Source organism: Echiichthys vipera (genome assembly GCF_963691815.1).
Source record: "Echiichthys vipera genome assembly, chromosome: 1".
Classification (NCBI taxonomy): domain Eukaryota; kingdom Metazoa; phylum Chordata; class Actinopteri; order Perciformes; family Trachinidae; genus Echiichthys; species Echiichthys vipera.
Window position 1 is genome coordinate 3,729,631 of NC_139826.1, and position 18,984 is coordinate 3,748,614.

Below are 18,984 nucleotides of genomic sequence, written 5' to 3' on the forward strand. Positions count from 1 at the left end.
ACACTCCTTTAAACAGGGTCATGGAGACTGGTCAGCATTGGCCAGACTATTAACTCTGAATTAGATCTTCTATTACACAGACAGTGGCAAGGCCAAGACGATACAGTGGAACTAGAAAGATATCCTCCATATTTCATTTTATGTCAATTATTTTGGACAATTGTTCAGACTTACCAGATCATCCCCTGGTTGTAAATCAGATGCAAAACATTCTCTGCTATTTTGAATTCTCCATATTCAGGCTGAGAAAAGACAGAAAAATACATTAATGTGGTGTTGTTTATTTTGTTAGGCCAAAATATTCACATCGTCACCATGTTTTGTGTCAATTCTTTCCATTTTTTCTCTTTTAAGTTCTCCTCCACTCCACTTTGAGCTTCACTTTGCAGAATGGTGTACGTGCAGCTGGATACTGGAAAGCTGTTTGCATATTCATCTGGTCAGTGTTCCTCTTAAATCTCAACTTAACACCTGGACATATTCACACAAGTTTTATTTTGTGACATCACCACTAGTTTGGAAGCCGATTATGGTTCAATAATTCAATTCAATTCAATTCAATTCAATTTTATTTATAGTGTTGAATCATAACAAAAGTTATCTCAGGACACTTTACAGAGTAGGTAAAGACTACACTCAATGACTTATTTATGATTTACATAGACCCAACAATTCCTCTGTAGAGTACGGTGGCAACGAAAACCTTCCCTATAACAGGCAGGAACGTCAGACTAGGCCTATAGCAGCATAATTAAGCAGAATAAAGTCTCATCGTAAGCCCTAGCTGTAAGCTTTATCAAAAAGGAAAGTTTTAAGTTTACTTTTAAATAAGGGGACAGTGTCTGCCACCTGAATAACATTTGGGAGTTTGTTCCACAGGAGAGGAGCTTGGTAGCTGAAGGCTCTGCCTCCACTTCTACTTTTGGAGACTCTAGGAACAACGAGTAGCCCTGCATTCTCAGAGCGCAGAGATCTAGTTGGGTGATGTGGTACTATGAGCTCTTTAAGATACGACGGAGCCTGACCAATAAGAGCTTTGTACGTAAGGAGAAGGATTTTAAATTCTATTCTAGATTTTACAGGTAGCCAGTGCAGAGAAGCTAATACAGGAGACATATGTTCTCTTCTATTTGTTTTAGTTAGTACACGAGCTGCAGCATTTTGGACCAACTGGAGACTCTTTACAGACTTATTGGAGCAGCCTGATAATAAGGAATTGCAATAGTCCAGCCTAGAAGTAAGGAATGCATGAACAAGTTTCTCTGCATCTTTGTGAGACACAATGTTCCTAATTTTTGCAATATTACGCAGGTGAAAATATGCAGTCCTTGTTGTTAGTTTTATGTGAGAATCGAAGGACATATCCTGATCAAAAATAACACCCAGATTCCTTACTGTGGTGCTGGAGGACAACACAACATCATCCAGAGTAACAATGTCTTTAGCTATTGAGTTTCGGAGGCCTTTGGGGCCAAGTACAATAACTTCAGTTTTGTCTGAGTTTAACATCAGGAAATTGCAGGTCATCCAGCTTTTTATTTCCTTAATGCACATTTGAAGTTTATTTAACTGATGGGTTTCTTCTGGTTTGATCGACAAATATAATTGTGTATCATCAGCATAACAATGAAAATTTATGGAGTGCTTCCTTATAATATTTCCTAAGGGAAGCATATATAAGGTGAAAAGAATCGGTCCAAGGACAGAACCCTGTGGGACTCCGTGACTAACTTTAGTGTGCATGGAGGATTTGTCATTAACATGTACAAACTGAGAACTATCTGATAAATATGACTTAAACCAGCTCAGTGCGGTTCCTTTAATGCCAATTAGATGCTCCATTCTCTGTAGCAGGATGTGATGGTCAATAGTGTCGAAGGCAGCACTAAGATCTAGTAAGACAAGTACAGAGACAAGTCCTTTGTCTGAAGCTATTAGAAGGTCGTTAGTAATTTTCACCAGTGCTGTCTCAGTGCTATGATTTGCTCTAAATCCTGACTGGAAATCCTCAAATAACTCATTATTATGTAAAAAGTCACACAACTGATTGACAACTAATTTCTCGAGGATCTTAGAGAGAAAAGGAAGGTTAGATATAGGTCTATAGTTGGCTAGTACCTCATGATCAAGACTGGGCTTTTTAAGAAGAGGTTTAATTACAGCTACTTTAAAAGACTGTGGTACATAACCTGCTGATAAAGACATGTTAATCATATCTAATACAGGAGTGCTAATTAAAGGTAACACTTCTTTAAGTAACCTAGTTGGAATAGAGTCTAGGAGACAAGTAGAAGGTTTTGATGCTGAAATAGTAGAGGTTAATTTGTTAAGGTCGACTGTAGAAAAGCAGTCCAAGAATATATCAGGTCGTACAGTTTGTAAGGTTCCTGGGTTTGATGAAAAAATAGTGCCAAGCGAGTTGATTTTGTCTCGAATAGTTATAATTTTGTCATTAAAAGGTCATGAAGTCGTTACTACTGAGGGTTATAGGAATACATGGCTCAATAGAGCTTTGGCTCTCTGTCAGCCTGGCTACAGTGCTGAAAAGAAATCTAGGATTGTTCTTATTCTCCTCTATTTCTCCTCTAATATGCAACTTGTGTGTGAAGAATCAGACAGAATTCTAAACTAGTTACACTCTGTTTCCATCTTAAGTCTGACACACAGCTTGACAATGCCGTTATTCCGACCATGACGCTGATTGGCTAAACGTTAGTCATTCTGTGACCCTCATTGGCTCGTATGTGTTTTTAACAGAAAACCTCAGTTTCATGTCACCATGCCAGATGAATGAGTCAACTCTGTTGAGTGGACTGATTCTCAGGTCTGGACAAGGCAGAACTGAAATCACAATGCTTTAATCTAAATGTATAGTATTTGGAGATACATTTGATATTGATATAACTAAAATAAAATAACTAAGATAAACTTAATCCAAACAAAAAACAACATGTCATCGTGGCTTGCCAGTGTAACCGAGTTTCCTTGTTGATCCAACTTATATTAAGTTTTGTCTATGTATCTTGGATTCTTATTGGTTGGCAGGCCTCTCCTCTGCTTAGCCCTGTGCCAGTACGCGTTGAATGTGCCCTGAGGTTGAACAGACCAAAACATTATATTAAGTCAAAAATGTAATCTAACTCTAGCTGTGGTGTTTATTTATGTAGAATTGGATGACAAAATGAGTTAATAGCATTTTACTTATTCAAATGTACTTCATAGATTATATTTTATCAAGTATTTATAGCAAGCTTAATTAGCTACTAAGCTAACCTAACATTTGCTATTTTTTCTGTAGCCTAGAGATGAGCTAACTTCCTTTGTTTCATTATCTTCTTTTTCAAAGGTGCAACAGAGTCGAGTGTGGTTCGTAGTGAGCCTGCTACAATTTCAACAAGGTGATCAATTTCAGAGAAACTAACGTTAGTGCAGGAATCTTGAATATTAGGATAAGGCATTAAATTAAATGCAAATGGAATCGCTTCCTTAAATTTAATTACAGCACTATCAGATAAACATCTAATGTAGAAACTTTTGCCCAGAGGTGAGTAGTCCTGTAATATGAATTCAAAAGTTATTAATCTAATGAAATAGGATTCTGTGGAAAGACTATAAAGTCATTGATTTCCACACCATAAGCCAAAACAAGGTCGAGGGTGTGATAAAAACAGTGAGTAGGTTTATGTACACTCTGACTAAAACCAATCTAATCTAATAGTATCTATCTATCTAATATTACAGCCCATTTATTTAAAAAATTGTCGGGTTGAAATCGGGCTTATAATTACAGTTAATGTTTCACCTCTCATCCAAGACGCTTCATCATTTTATGTGCGCATCTGACCAAGCTGGGACTGGTCCAACTATCTGGTGTGGAGATCCAGGTATTTAACCTGTCACAAGGTGATGATGATGTCACTGGAACCCTTTGTGCTCCAAGTGCCAACGACCGTCGTTAGAGTGACAGTCGTTGGTGGGAAGTTGGTTTCAACTTCGTTAGTGCTCTATTGAGTCTTAACAACATTGAGTCTTAATGATGGTTTCTCTACTTTTGCATAGATGGCTTATTTTCCTCCTCTTTCAAACCATCTGTCCTCTCTGTCCAGGATGTGGACATTGTTGTCATCAAAGGAGTGGGCTTTCTCCTTGAGATGTAAGTGGACAGCAGAGTCCAGGCCTGAGGAGTTAGCTCTCTTGTGTTGGGCCATGCGTTTATACAGTGGTTCTTTTGTTTCTGGGTTTGAAATACACAGGGATGCAGTGTTTGCCACTACTCATCATTGATCATGTTTGCCACCATAATTATTATCATTGTCATATTCTATCACCTTAGCTGTGCTAGTTTCTACTATTCTGTTGTATTAACTGTCTTAACATATACGTCATGAGCGCTGCACGGTGGTGTAGTTTGCATGTTCTCCCCATGTCTGCGTGGGTTTCCTCCATGTTCTCCGGTTTCCTCCCACAATCCAAAGACATGCACATGTTAGGTTAATTGATGACTCTACAAAATTGCCCTTAGGTGTGAATGGTTGTCTGTCTGTTCATCTCTATGTGTCCTGTGATAGACTGGCATCCTGTCCAGGGTGTACCCCGCCTCACGCCCGATGTCAGCTGGGATCGGCTCCAGCCCCCCCGCGACCCCGACCCCGGGATAAGCGGTTGAAGATGAATGAAGATGAATGAACATATACGTCATATTCACATTACTATAGATATTATTATAGTTACTGTTGTGTCTATAGTGTGTCTGTCTGTCTCTCTCTGTCCATCTGTGTGTCTTTTCTCTCTTTCTCTCTCCTTTTCTTCCTCCCCAACCGGTGGACAGCCGGTGGACAAGACAGATGGCCGTCCTCCACAGAGCTGGGTCTGTCCGACGTTCCTGCCTGTTAAAAGGAAGGTTTTCGTTGCCACCATACTCTACAGAGGGATTGTTGGGTCTATGTAAAACATAAATAAGTCATTGAGTGTGGTATTTACCTACTCTGTTAAATGTGTCCTGAGATAACTTTTGTTATAATTCGACACTATAAATAAAATTGAATGGAACTGAATAGATCCTCCTGAGTTTCTCTGATACCCCAGCCACATACGGGATCACTATGTTGTTTCTCTTGTTTTCTTTTGCTTTTTCAACCACTTTGGTTTGCTTTCTGGAAGCAGCTGCCGTTTTCACAAAGGTCTAGCTGGGGTAACCTCATGTTGTGAGGGCGCCTCTCAGGTATTTGCGTTGTTTCCCTTGGGCCTTTGAGTTGGTGGGTACATTATCAGCTCTGTGTTGCAGTGTTCTGATAACTCCAAGATTGTGTTCCAGGGGGTGGTGAGAGTCAAACAGTAGATATTCATCTGTGTGACTGGGTTTTCTTTATACCCCAATGTGGAGGCTCCTGTCATTCTCCATATGGACGTCACAGTCTAAGTAAGGAAAACTGTTGTCCTTGACTTCTTCTCTGGTGAACTTGATGTTTCTGTCAACTGAGTTTATATGTTCGGTAACAGTTTGCACCTCTTTGGATTTCATTTTAACCCCTGTGTCGTCCACATATCTGAACCAATGGCTCGGTGTTATTCCTTTAAAGGAGTTCAAAGCTTTGTCCTCTACCTCCTCCATGTATAGATTTGCCACAATGGAGAATACTGGTGAACACATGGCAGAGCTGTGTTTTTGTCTGTAAAAAGTGCCATTAGACTGGAAATGTGTGGTGTTCAGGCACAAATCCAGAAGTTGTCAAATGTGGTCTGGTTTGAGATTTGTTCTGTTGTGTAATGAGTTATCCTGTGTGAGCTGCTCTCTTACTGTGGCCAGAGCCTCCAGGTCAGCTTTCAGATAAGGTCTGAGACACTACTTATGTCCAATTTACAATGCTGCCCTTTCATCTCTTCCCAGGAGATTCAACATTCTAATCTCAAAAAACAAATGGCCTCCCATGACTCCAACGACTGTCGTTGTAACCCACTAAAGCACTAACAAAGTCGAAACCAACTTCCCACCAGCGGTTGTCACTCCAACGACGGTTGTTGGCACTTGGAGCACAAAGGGTTCCAGTGACATCATCAGCCTTGTGAGAGGTTAAATACCTGGATCTCCACACCAGTTAGTTGGACCAGTCCCAGCTTGGTCAGATGCATACATGAACTGATGAAGCCTCTTCGATGAGAGGTAAAATGTCTTCCTAGACAAATAACCAAGTCCAGTTGCTTTTGGCTGAAAATGCTTTGGGGATAACAAATGAGAATCTTAACAGGCCTATTACTGTTAATGTGTCAGGCAAGACCGGGCTTGGCTTTGACAGAACATGCAAAAGCTCAGGTAGGGTCAGGCTTGATTTTCTAGGCCCAATCTAAGTTCTAAATCCAATACAACAATAAAAGTCAGAAGTGGAAGTGGGTGTCGATCCTTGTCTCACACAACACAACACAGAATGAAGAAGAGTTACCATGGTGACTGCCATCTTCTGTAGTTATACACTATGGATAAGCACCTCATATGCTAATGATGAAATCTCAAAAATGCACACCTCTTAAAAAAATGTTGACGTATGTTGTCCTAATGGGAATATGCCAAGAATTGATAATCTGACTGATGGCTCTGTGTAAAAAATTATTTCATCAGTCAGGTTATCAAAAAAATTGCTTTAACCCAATAACTGATAGTCGAGAAGGAACCGAACATCTGGCCATGCAGCAGATGTCAGACTTTATCCAAGCACTGTACAAGAGCCGGACTACCTGGCAATTTCTCACAGCAAATTATTTCAAATTTTTATCACACAAAAACTCAACTTTTGTACAACTTACAAACTTGCTCTCTAAATCCCAGCAGCAGCAGTCACTCAGGTAGCGAACCACCAAACCTCTGATGAAGTCAATGAGCAGGATGCTGGCCACTGTGAAGATCATGTCAATGATGGACAGCTTCAGCATCTCCTGGAGACACATCATACACATGCTGTAGGAACATGATGTAAATATACAAACATATGCAGTTTATTGAATTACTCACCACTCAAACCAGGCTGAAACTTGTTTATAATGTCAGTCATGTGTCTGTGTGTGTTTGTGTCTGTCCGTAAAAATGTGGTGATCTGAGCAAGAGGGCCTGAAGTAGGAAGGGCCGCTTCACTTTATGGCCCTGGTCAGATTTGGCGTTGTGGTTTGTGTGATCCCATTGCAAGATGGTCAGTCTATTGCATATCTTGTCAGTATAATGCATCTACGTACTGATTAAGATGAACATGTCAGACATGTCTCTGTCAATTATCCTGTAGGTACTGTAAAGTAAGATTGACCAAGACAGATTGACCAAGGGATAATGTTTAATGGTGTGAAGTACACACAGTGTATATCAAGAGAAGGCAGAGACAGCCTTCATGTACTGTATTTATTTTTAGTTGGTTTCAAGGTCAGTTGATCGGTCCTTGACTTTTTGTAGAAAGCCATTAATGCCCCCCTTAGGATGAACTGTAATATCTTTAATGACCCCCGTACACTTCCTCCAGTGCCCTCCTAGGGTCAAAATTTCACTTTGTCTGGGGAAGCCAGTGGTTAGAGCAGTCGCCCCATGTAATGAGGCTGAAGATCCTTGAGGCAGCGGCCACGGGTTCGACTCCGACCTGTGGCCCTTTGCTGCATGTCTCCCCTCTCTCTCACCCTGTTTCCAGTCTGTCCCATCTAATAAATGGCTTGAAAAACTGCCCCAAAAAATAATCTTAAAAAAAAAATTCCCTTTGTCCAATACTTTTGTTTAATGCATGGACAAATAACAAATAATGGACATAGATTATGGGCCTGAAAAGCGAAGCCAATGCGAAAGTGCCTTAATCCTGCATTCTTTTTAATGTTCAGCAGGAGGCGTCTCCATTGGTTGCGTTCGCATTTATCTTAGCACAGCGCCAATGAAATACCACTTGAGTAGCGCCCCCCATTTTGACCATTGGGGGACACTTTCAGATCACAAGTAAAAGTGACCCTAATGTGGCTTTAGACAGTTATGACGAATTGTGTCTGTGTGACTTTCTTAAAAATTTTGACTGGACCTACTACCTATTGAAGAAAGAAAGAATCATGGCATGTGAATATAAGTGTAGGGTACAGCAATCGGAAGAAAACCTGTCCAACGTAGGTCTCCCAGCATTGGTCCTGCTGAGAGCGGGTGTTCTTCTCAAACAGAGCTGTCTGGTTGGAGACGGCCCCTAAGTTGCTCACGCTGGTGTTCCTAACATCTAGCACCGTGGCAATGGTCGCTATGGTACTGTTGCGATGCTCAGAAGAAGAGATGTCAGAAACAAGGGTGGAGAGGCTGTCTGATACCGGCTGAGAGATGGTGGCCAGGAAAGAGCTGGAGTCAGACCAGTTACCGTGACTCACTGGGATCTGGAAGACAAATGCAGTGGAATCCATTACCAGCTATGTGCTATGCTACTCTTACACAGGCAAAAAAGTATGCAAGTATTTTGTGGTGCAAAAGGAATAGTTCAACATATTCCCAATAATCTGTATGGCTTAATTACTTAGATTGACATGAGATACACACATCAATCCCATATCTGTATGTTATACTATATATGTTCAATAAAAGCCAATAGTGTGTTTCTTTTGTTGTGTGTGCTTGTGTCTCCTCCCTCTCCCTCCTCCACATTTTCTCCAGTCTGTTGCTGCTGAGGCTGATTGCGCACACCTGAGCTTTATCAGCCCAATCTGTACAAAGAACCTGCAGGAGAACCTGGGTGCACTGTCTTTTTCTCTCATTGTTGTGTGCTGACAGGCAGCTGACTGTGTGGTGTGTCTTTATACTTTGTGATTGGTCTCTGCCTGTTTGTGTGGCGAGCACGTTTTCCGTTGGTGACTGGCATTGTTCGTTTATTTGATTTTTCTTCCGAATAAATTGTCAGTTTTCGGGACGTAACATACTGGGATATATCCTATATATGAAGGATATGATGGCTGTGGTGGTGAGTATTGGTGTGTGGGTGTCAATTGTTGGATTTTAGGTTGTGTCCAACAGCTTCCTCAAAACGGTTAGGGTGAGTGGTCAGCTGGAATATTAAAGCCCTTCCTTCGTCACTCTTATTATTTTGTCTTCTTTGTTTTCGAGGTATCCTGGTGAGGGGAGCAGATCTCTTGAGCCCAGCACGCCTCAGAAGATCGGTAGGTAAAGTTTGATATTAGGTAGGGTCTAGGGACATCCAACTCATTAAATAAATAAATTAAATAGTTCCAGCTGGTAACATCCTTCTTTCCCGTTTTCCACATTTGTGTTCATGTTAAACATAACATTTTCTCTCTGCACTGGAAAAAAATCCACAACAAGATATAGTATGGTAAATTCAAATGAAGATATCTTGAAAAAAACCCTCATAACTCATAAATATGTTCTGTAATTATTAAATAATATTTGCATGCTATGGGGTTTATTTTCAGAAATATTACGGTGAACAGGACATAATGTTTCCACACTGATGTTATCGATGCCTCCGTCTGGCAGATAGGAGCACAGTTTTAATGGTTATCATACTGTATATCAGTTTTTAATAAACTCTATTTTTATGGCTTTAGTTAATTTTGTCAATATGTGTTTGTGTTTAAAATTAGATTAGATTAATTTCCACACCTCTTTAGCTTTTTTAGATACAATCAAATGGATAAGTAAAAAAAAAGGCATGCCATCACAATGTGTAATGTTGCATCATAATAATTCCTGAATAATTGCAGAACATATTTAAATTAAGAGGCTTTTTTTTTCAAAGATGTCGTCATTTGAATTTACAATCCTTCATCCTGTTGTTGGTTTTTTGCAGTGCAGAGAGAATCCATAAAACTGCCGTATTTTGATTTCATTTACACAATGGTCTCAGTTTAAGAAAGCTTCTTGTGTTTTATCCTTCCACAGTCGGTGTCGCCGTTTATTATTTCTGCCCTTTTTTGCATACACCTGGGTCAGAGTGTCCGTGGAGGACAGCACATTCTCCCGTTAAGTTTGCTTTTTATAAATCAAAGTTTGCTTAGAAAGTGACGTGCATCCTCTTCTGTGCATGCGCCACCTTTATAAATTAGGCCATGTTTCAGAAAGCAGGATTAGTGAAAGCTCTGAGTATGATAAACCTGAGATGAGGGAAACTCTGGATTTTTTAGTTCCATAAAGAAAGATAACAAATCTTTTTTTCAACAAAGCCTGAGATACTATGTATCTTACGGAGATGGCCACACTGTTTCTTTTCCTCATTCATTCAGTCCTGATCATAGCAGAGGTTATTAAAAGTCAGAATGAAAATCCTGGTTGGATACAAGCTTATTACTTAGGACTATCTTATGGTATCACTTATGGACCGTCAGCCATTTCTTTGAACAGCGGTTTTTGCCCCTACATTCAAATATTCAATACAACTCTGAATTAAACCTAGATCTGCATGTCTTTTTTTTTTAAATTAACACTGACTCTGTGCAGACACTTGTCAGTATGTTCCAGCATTTCCATTAAAATATTTATGGGACATGATGTGTAATAATCTTAGTTTAAATAGTGATAATCAGTATGAAACTTCAGATACTAGGAACAATGAATAATTATCTGTTTAATTTGTGACGTAATCAGTCCCGATGAAACGTAATACATAGTTTTTAAGTTCAACTTAAAATGTCAGACGATACATTGACGTTACTGTTAAAAATGCACTTCCAATAAAGTGACTATTGGCAAAACCGTTTGTCAATTATTTTAAGTTGGGGACCATTCACAATAAGACATATAATAATATTGTACAAGAGGAGATATATCCTGCCAGGTTGTAGCTGTTTCCTATTTTCCACCCACATTAACAGAAAACTGATTCCACCACCTTTAAAACCATATATTTTCTAAAACCATATACCCCAGGTTGTCATTCAACATGAACTGTGGCCTGTTCCATTTCAAAATCCTCTGGTGTAAGGAGGAGGCCTTAGTTTGGGTGAAGTGTCTGATACCTGTTTATCACAGCTGATTTTATGGATCTTCTTGATCTCGGATGCTTTGATCAGAGGAAAAAAACCTTTTGTAATTCAATAATAGGGTGAGAAAAACTGCTTTATGAATGGTACGGGCAGTCCCTGTTTTAATTTGTCAAAGACAAAAACACTTCATGTTTCTGAGGGTTTTACACCTCTGAACCAAAAATGTCCCCAGATTTTGTCTCAGAAATTTGGTCAGCTTAAGTCAGAGGTCAGGGTCAAAGTTTGTTGAGTCTGCTTTTTGGAACAGGGCCCAGAGATCAGCTTTGTACTAAACCTTTGGCTATTGTAACCTTAGTTCTGAGTAAAGAGACTGTGCACTGAGCTGTACTTAACACATCACTTCTCAAAAGCCCTAACCATTTTAACCCACACCAACCGGCCGGCATCCCCAGATCCCGCTTAAATTACTGGAAAAGGTCAGTAAATAGTCCAAGGGCCAAAAGATTTTTTCAAGGTGGTAAGTATTGAACTGACCTCCAGTGCATTTGGTAATCGACTTGTATGGGCTGCCTCTCAATATGGACGTAGCCCGCTGCTAAGGCTTGTAGCATTGTAAAACGATTTTTTAAATAAATTCCAGGCTCGCTAACTACATTGGTGGTGCTTTGTTTTATTAGTAGGGATTCTTATCATGCTACTGCAGGGGTTTGGTGTTATTTTGAGCATTATTTGTTGTTTAAAAAAAAGCCGTTTTGGATGGTTCAGAGCTCTGCTCCGAGCTATTCAGTGTTAGCCATGTCCGACTGTTAATGACTCTCTAGATGATTAACAAAAAAATCTGTCTTGATGGCTTGTTTGATGTATATAAGTGCAAAAAAAGACCATGGGATGCTTTTACGCCGGAATTACAATTTAAGCATTTACAACTTAAACAGTCTGTTTGGCCAAACACCACTTGTGATAAGTGGACAACTTTTTTTATTTAAGTGGGATTGTTATAACCTGTGATCTGACTCATGTTGCTGCCATACTGTTCCTAACACTTTTTTATCATGTAGCCACAGATATCATGAATCAAGCCGATTTTATCAGAACTTCAAGGAATAATGACCACAATTATTATTATACACTACAGACCCAGGTTGTAGAGAAAAAATATGTATAGTTTCTATACTCACAGCAGAGCTCATACTGTTGACCTTATCAAGCAGGGCAATAATGAGGCTGTAGAGATTCCCCAGGTATAAAACAAGCACTCTGTAAACACAAACATACCCAATGGTAGTCTGCAAGATTTGTGATGTATTATATAGTGTGTATCAGTGCAGCAGTCGGTAACACTACATCATACAGCCCACGACTTAGAGCAACCTTGATGACCTGGAAAAGAGATGACCTCCGGGAATCTTTTAAGTTCAAGTTTTCCAATATCAAGAACATGTGGTTGTTTTGTGAAACTTGGCATATGCTGAATGTATTATGGGGTAGTAATGGTCAAAAGCTGAGCTGCAACCACCTACTTTTTTGTATGTGCCAGTTAAAGTGTCCAAAACCAGCTGTAAATTCAAAAATGACTTCTATGTATTGTGATATCATCGTTTCTCATTGACTGATATCCAGAGCAGTTTCTGGTTGTAGTTCTACACCTGTTTCTTTAGGTCTACTTTTTGATATTTTCAATTTCTCAAGTAGATTGCTGTGCCTTTGTGATACCATATAATTGTATAATTTCTGTTTACACTCATTGCTTTGCAAAATGGCATTCAAAATCAGTAGTAATTGTTTACTTTTAAGAAGGGGAGAAGAATGCAAATGTGTCATTTTATTTTAAATGTTTTTTTTGACTTCCTACTTAGGTTTCATTATACCATAACTTGGTTAGTACTTTTTAGGAAAATAACTGTTTACATATACATAAAAGTACCACATTCATTTATATTATTTGTAAATAAACCTTTGTGTGTTGAAAATGTACAGAGCAGCTTGGGAGTGAGGAGGGTGTCCACTCATTCATGTCGTGCCCTAGGTTAGCCCAGCCAGGGCATAAGAGATTACTGCAGTATGTACAACCCTCTCAAAGATATTAATTTGTATCATTAAATAAATTTACCATTAGGAAATACATCTTCCATTAAGCTCTGTTTTTATATGGACTAATGTTGCTAAACTACAGAATAGGAATGGAGTCTATTTTGACACTTGATGTAGGCAAACGCAATAATAATGCTGGTAGACTTATGCAACGTATAAATTCATATTTTTGTATAGTGTTAATTAAAAATAAATCTACAACAAAGCGGCTTCTTTAAAAGTGTGTCCTGACATGACCGCAGCCTGAGAGTGGAGCCTGCACGCATGTGTATTTCAATTAATACAAAGGTATAAAACAAGTAGAATGAAGGACATCAAAACATTAAATCCTCATGTCATAAATCAAATGTGATGATTGTTTGTTAAAAATCACACAATTTTCCCTGTGAATCAGGGGAGACTGGTGGAACTGCCTTGTTAATACCTGAACTGTCATCACCTCTCTGTTGAGCAGTGTAACACTGTGGAACCTGAGCAGGACCTAAACAGGGGCTATATGCATTCCTCTGTGAAACCTTGCTTTTTTTACTTATAACTTACAACACAACAAAATATTACTCACAGATGATATTTGTATGTAATAAATACTTTATTATATACGAACTACTAATATAGATTTAATTAGTAGTTCGTCTGCTTCTTCCTCCTTTAGCGCGCCAGCTACCAACAGGTAACTTCCAGGTCACTGAGCCTACTGAGCTGCTCAGAAAAGCCCACCTACCCAAGAGGTTTGTGCCAAAACTGCAAACAAAAAATTAGGCAGCACAAACGAGAGAGAGCAGCAGAGAGACCACAAAGCTGAGCTTAGAGAGAGAAGCAGAGGGAACCGTAAACAAAATAATGTCAATATCTTACACTAATTGACGCTATTTGATTGCAAATTATACATTTTATTTTTGAAATTAGTTTTATGTTCTCTCAAATCCTATTTTTGTTCTTTTGGCACAAATCTGATTCCATAGAGCGGCAGGTACACTCTAAGTCACTGGCCGTATTATGTAGTGTTACCCAACAGTCATTGGAGTGATGGCATACCTAGCCAGCTGGAATCGCAGAGAAGTTCGTGGGTGGTACATCTCAAGCTGAGACACCAGCTCAAAGGCAGACGGAGCAATCATGGTGATCAGGGAAACCACCACACTCACCTAGAGAGAAAAAAAGGGTGTATTACATGTCTCCTTTTGATAAAACATTGATTATACAATATGCAGATTGCCTCTCCTTTATCAACAAATATGTGTCTTCTCTGACTCCGCATGTTGATTGAAATCTGTTCGTCATGCCCAGTCGAAGTGTAACAAAAACATGGACAAATATCTACAAATGGAACACCAATTCCATGTTGTACAGACTATTTCCATCCAGAGCTGAACAGCAGCTTCTGTAAAGTGACTATAATGATGAGCTGTCACAGACGTTGGTCGTCTTCATCTGGATCAGTCATAGGTCTCTACTTGCATTGATTCCTTGGAACTGTATTGTATGTTGAATAATCTAATCAAACTAATGATGATGTCAGCTCTGCTCTGCTACCTCATTCTTCTCCCACAACGTCAGCTCCGGCTTCTCCTGCTCTAGTTTCTGAGAACGGTCCACCACAAAGTAAATGATGTATATGCTGCCCGCTAGAGACAGCAGCACCAGGATGTTGGCTAAGATACGCAGACTGATCAGAACTGCCCTGAAGAAACACACAAATAAACAGACATAGATTGATCAGTGAAAGAGCACAAACTTCATCTTCAGAGAACCTGGAAGTTCGCAATTATTCCTCAAAATGTTTTATATATGTATATGTATATACCTGGGAAATCACTCAAACGCAGATGTAGTCTGCCACTCCATTTACACAATCCTCTCACTATTTACATATAAACCCTTTAAAAGCACCACCTCTCTTTCACAAAGATCTTTGATGGACAAGTTTTGCAGAAGGCATGGTTAATCTAGGCTAGCTTCAATCCTCTTCCCCCTGGGCAGAGATACAGTATACTGTACAGTAGGCTCCCCAGAGCAAAAACAAACAAGGTACAAATTTTCTTTTTGTTCTATGTATAATTAGAACTATTAAGTTATACAACTTTTTAGTGTAATTTGACACTGTTAACCCTTAAGTGAGGAAACCACTCGTAGTCAATCTGTTGGTTGTGTGCTGCTGCAGTGTTTTATGCCTTTTTTACTGTCTTTTTAAATGTTTTGTTGTTTTTGTATCGCCAACTGCAGATCAAATTTCCCCTTGAGGGACAATAAATCTCTCGGAACTTATTCATCCCAGCATCCACCTGTAGACTATTAGGGCACTCTCACACTTGGCCCGACTGATACGTGCTGGGCTTAAGCGCGATTCAAAAGATCAGGGTGATGGCACGTCATAGCAATGCGTCACACAGGGCGCTTCTCTCAACCGGGCTAGGGCCGGGAAGTTGCACTCACACTGGTCAAACAGACTACATTTTAGCTGTGAATCATGCTTGGGCATGGTACAAATGCCAAGTGTGAATGCACAAAGTCTACATTTCTTTAAGAGGTAAGCTATTGTCGCCCCCAGCTCCCAGCTAGCGGGATGCCAAATGTTCATCTTTAGTGATTCCAGTAATATTTGTTAATACTTGCATGACATGGTTAAGCTACGTTTGAGTCAAATAATTGAGGGTTGCTTTAATTTAATGAAGTCAACAATGTAATAACAAAATTGTAAACAATGTATTGTTTAATTGATGTTACTTTGTTAAACAGACTAGACAAGTGGTTCCCAAACCTTTTCTGCAGGATCCCCTTTAGTGGATAAAAAAATGTTCCCTATAACTAAAGATTTCAAGCAGGGCAGTAATGCAATGTAATACACTGGTCTTGGACATATAGCGAACATCATGTGGAGGGATGAAAAGTGAATTGTGGCTAATTTATTTATATTTTCTTTTTCAAACATTAGATATTTAGACAGCTGCTGTAACAGTCATATTTAGAATTATTAAACATATTCATCTGAGGAGTTTGTGAACATTAGCTGAGGTTAGCATAAGTTAGCTGTCCTGCCAGATCCCGCTAGAGATTGTTGCTAAGACAGAAACCGGTCTCGGACAAAGTTAAAGGTTGAATATTGAAAATGTGCAGAACACCGCCATCTAGTCTCTCAAGATCGTAGTCACAACAAAAAATAATTACAGCAGTCTGGTTGCCAGGTTTGTTGCTGAGTGTCAAGCGATCAGCCTGCACATGTTAGTGATAAATCATACAGGGTAACCACTAATTTGGACTAATCAATTAATTTTACAACTGTATTTAATGTTAGCCAGTCTTCAACTGGAAGTCTTTCTTTGATTGGTGTGTAGTCCATTAGCTAGATCTATCTGAGATAGGTAAACTGTAAATAATAACAATATTAATACTACTACTACTACTACTAATAATAATAATTTTCTAATAATGATTTTCTCCTGATGTGTCTGCCTGAAAGACACCTTTTTAGTGTCAGAATGTTCAGGAGATATGTGGCTTGTGAAAAAATAGTTACTTCAGTGGTTATGGAGCTAAGCGAAAGGTCATATTCTGTGTTCACATTCACTTCTCCCATTGGAATCAATAAACTAAAGAGGTGGGAAACACACGCGACACAGGTACAGGGGGCGTGGCTTATTGATCAGCTGACTAATCGTGATATCACTTTACTGTGTGTGAAGCTCCAACTCAACTGACATCATCCATCACTCACTCCAACCAATAGTGGAACTCTATCAGTCAATCAGTCAGTCATTCACTCAGGAGCAGTATTCCACATTTCTAGGGCCGCCGTAAATCAGCATGGTTTGAAATTGATTCAAAGGGGGAAAAGCACAGAGAAAGAAGAATATGCACAGAAAGCATACAAGAAAAAAAAGAAACTAATAAACACTTACAGACTGGTATCCTTCTTCTTTTCCTGCTCCTCAACAATGGCTTCCTGTGCAGATAAAAATTTGATATTATGCTGTGACGACCCTTGCTGTTATTTGCATTGATTAGCACTGCTGTTGTTAGTTTGAGGGTAAAACTCAGTCAGTCACAGTTTTTGTTTCACAGTGTTCTGTGCTTAAAGGTAGCTTCATCAATAAAGAAATAGAAGAGAGGAAAATTGATGTCCTTGCTTGGACAGTGAATAAAACTCTATTTAAGTGTAGCTGGATATGTACAATCCACTGACATTGCAGATTGTGTGTTTCGTGTGTGTCTCTGACCCTGATGTTGTTGACGATGGCAGCTCCTTTGCTCTCTGCAGCCTCTGGGTTTCCAATCAGGTAATCCCAGGCACAGAAGACTCTCCAGCAGAATGTGAAGTTCTCATCAGAGGCACTGGCCAGGCTCAAACGAGAGTTCTTGGCCATTCTGTATGAGTAGTATTATTCAGAGTATATTATCAAACCATACAATACAGTATATTGTCAATGCAATCTTTTCAGGGTAGTGATGCTAGTCAGCTGATCAGTCAGTCAAGCAGTCCATAACTTGGGTTTCGCAATGAGAGTGAGATCTGTGGATATTTCTGATTCCTAGACAATGATTGATTTTGTGACCTCTTAACCTTTCCTCTGGCACCACCATCAGGATATGTTTACATCTGATGCATACAACCTCATTGACTTTAAATGTCCTTTCTTTAGTATGGTGACTACCTCACATCAAAGTGACAAGTCTTGGATAACAGCATGTGATGGTTTTACAAGATAGTGCTCGAGGCTTTTTGTATTAGCAAGAAGCTATCTGGCACGCTAACCGCTAACACATATGCTAGCGCTAGAAGGTCGCAATAGCTTTACCAGCAGCTCAACCTACCTGAGCAATGAGTTCACAGAGTTTGTTTAAGACACATGACTATGTTCACACTGGCAGAGCAGGGTAGACAAAACATATACGCCAAAATAGACTCTCTGTCACCTCTATGTCAGCACTGTCAATATGGCTTGCTGTTGGTCATCAGCACAAATATGCATGTCAAAATTTCCTAAAGTTGAACTCTCAGCAAAAGATTTGTAATGATTTACTTCACCCCTGAGAGCAGATCTGCTGATTGTGGCGACACCTTAATATGAACTGATTTTACTCCTAAATTTAGCTGTTGTAATTGCTGGTGTGATCAGACCATTTCAATGATCAACTAGTATTTTTGTGACTTGATATACTATATGATTTAGTCATTATGTAAAACAGAGCAGGGCCTGTATTCTCAAAACATCCTGAGGCTAAAAGAAGCTCCTAACTTGCTGATTTAGTAAGTAAGTACTAAGTAACTCTTTTTTTGAATAGGCATGTCAATCCTAACTTGAGGAGTATTTCACAAGTGTTTAGCGCTAAAAAAAGCTCCTACGTCTGTTAAAAGTTAGAAGCAGTCTCCAAGGTTACTCAAAACAAATCACAAACAACCAACTTTCCTTCAATAACGTCCTTCCTTTCATGCACAAGTTAAGCAAGAAGTAAAAGCATGTTTGCGCCTCTCTTATCATGGAGTCAAATTCAAATTCAAATTCAAAAAACTTTATTTGTCCCCGGGGGGGAATTCAGGGATGTACAGTATAAACAGTATAGAAGGTAGGATGGTAGGAATTTGGCTACAGTATGGATTTTGACACGCAGCTCTGACGTAACCACACAATGTGTGCGGATCCGGCCCCCGAGGAAATATCTACTGGATCTTTGAGAAGAAGCCTTTAAGAAAAAATGAATTCATGGCCGTAGTGGCCGATGTTGCCTGCTGTCCTCTCTAGCCTCTTGTCAAATACCGGCGCAAATGCTCCACGCGCTTCCTGTAGGTGCGCAGCCAAAACGCTCCACGTGCTCCCCGCTATTGTTGCATCGCTTCTCTCCATAGCAGCTCGCTTTACACTTGTTGTTCTTGCAATCGTTTCAGTCTGGTTAAATCCAAGGTTAAATCCCCACCACGATGTTTCTTTCTACTTTTGAAAAAAACCCACAATTTGACACAGAAAACCG

General features: G+C 39.5%; 1 protein-coding gene across 1 annotated transcript in view; it reads right to left on the bottom strand.

Moving 5' to 3' along the window:
- tmc3 (transmembrane channel like 3) overlaps positions 1-18,984 on the bottom strand; it is a gene marked incomplete at both ends in the record, with an annotated part of 73,187 nt that overhangs the window by 15,250 nt on the left and 38,953 nt on the right. The window contains 8 exons of the mRNA XM_083918751.1: positions 175-242; positions 6,799-6,927; positions 8,110-8,373; positions 12,108-12,186; positions 14,056-14,165; positions 14,554-14,701; positions 16,917-16,960; positions 17,235-17,382. Coding sequence (XP_083774877.1) covers positions 175-242; positions 6,799-6,927; positions 8,110-8,373; positions 12,108-12,186; positions 14,056-14,165; positions 14,554-14,701; positions 16,917-16,960; positions 17,235-17,382 — 990 coding nt within the window. The remainder of the gene's footprint in view (positions 1-174; positions 243-6,798; positions 6,928-8,109; positions 8,374-12,107; positions 12,187-14,055; positions 14,166-14,553; positions 14,702-16,916; positions 16,961-17,234; positions 17,383-18,984) is intronic.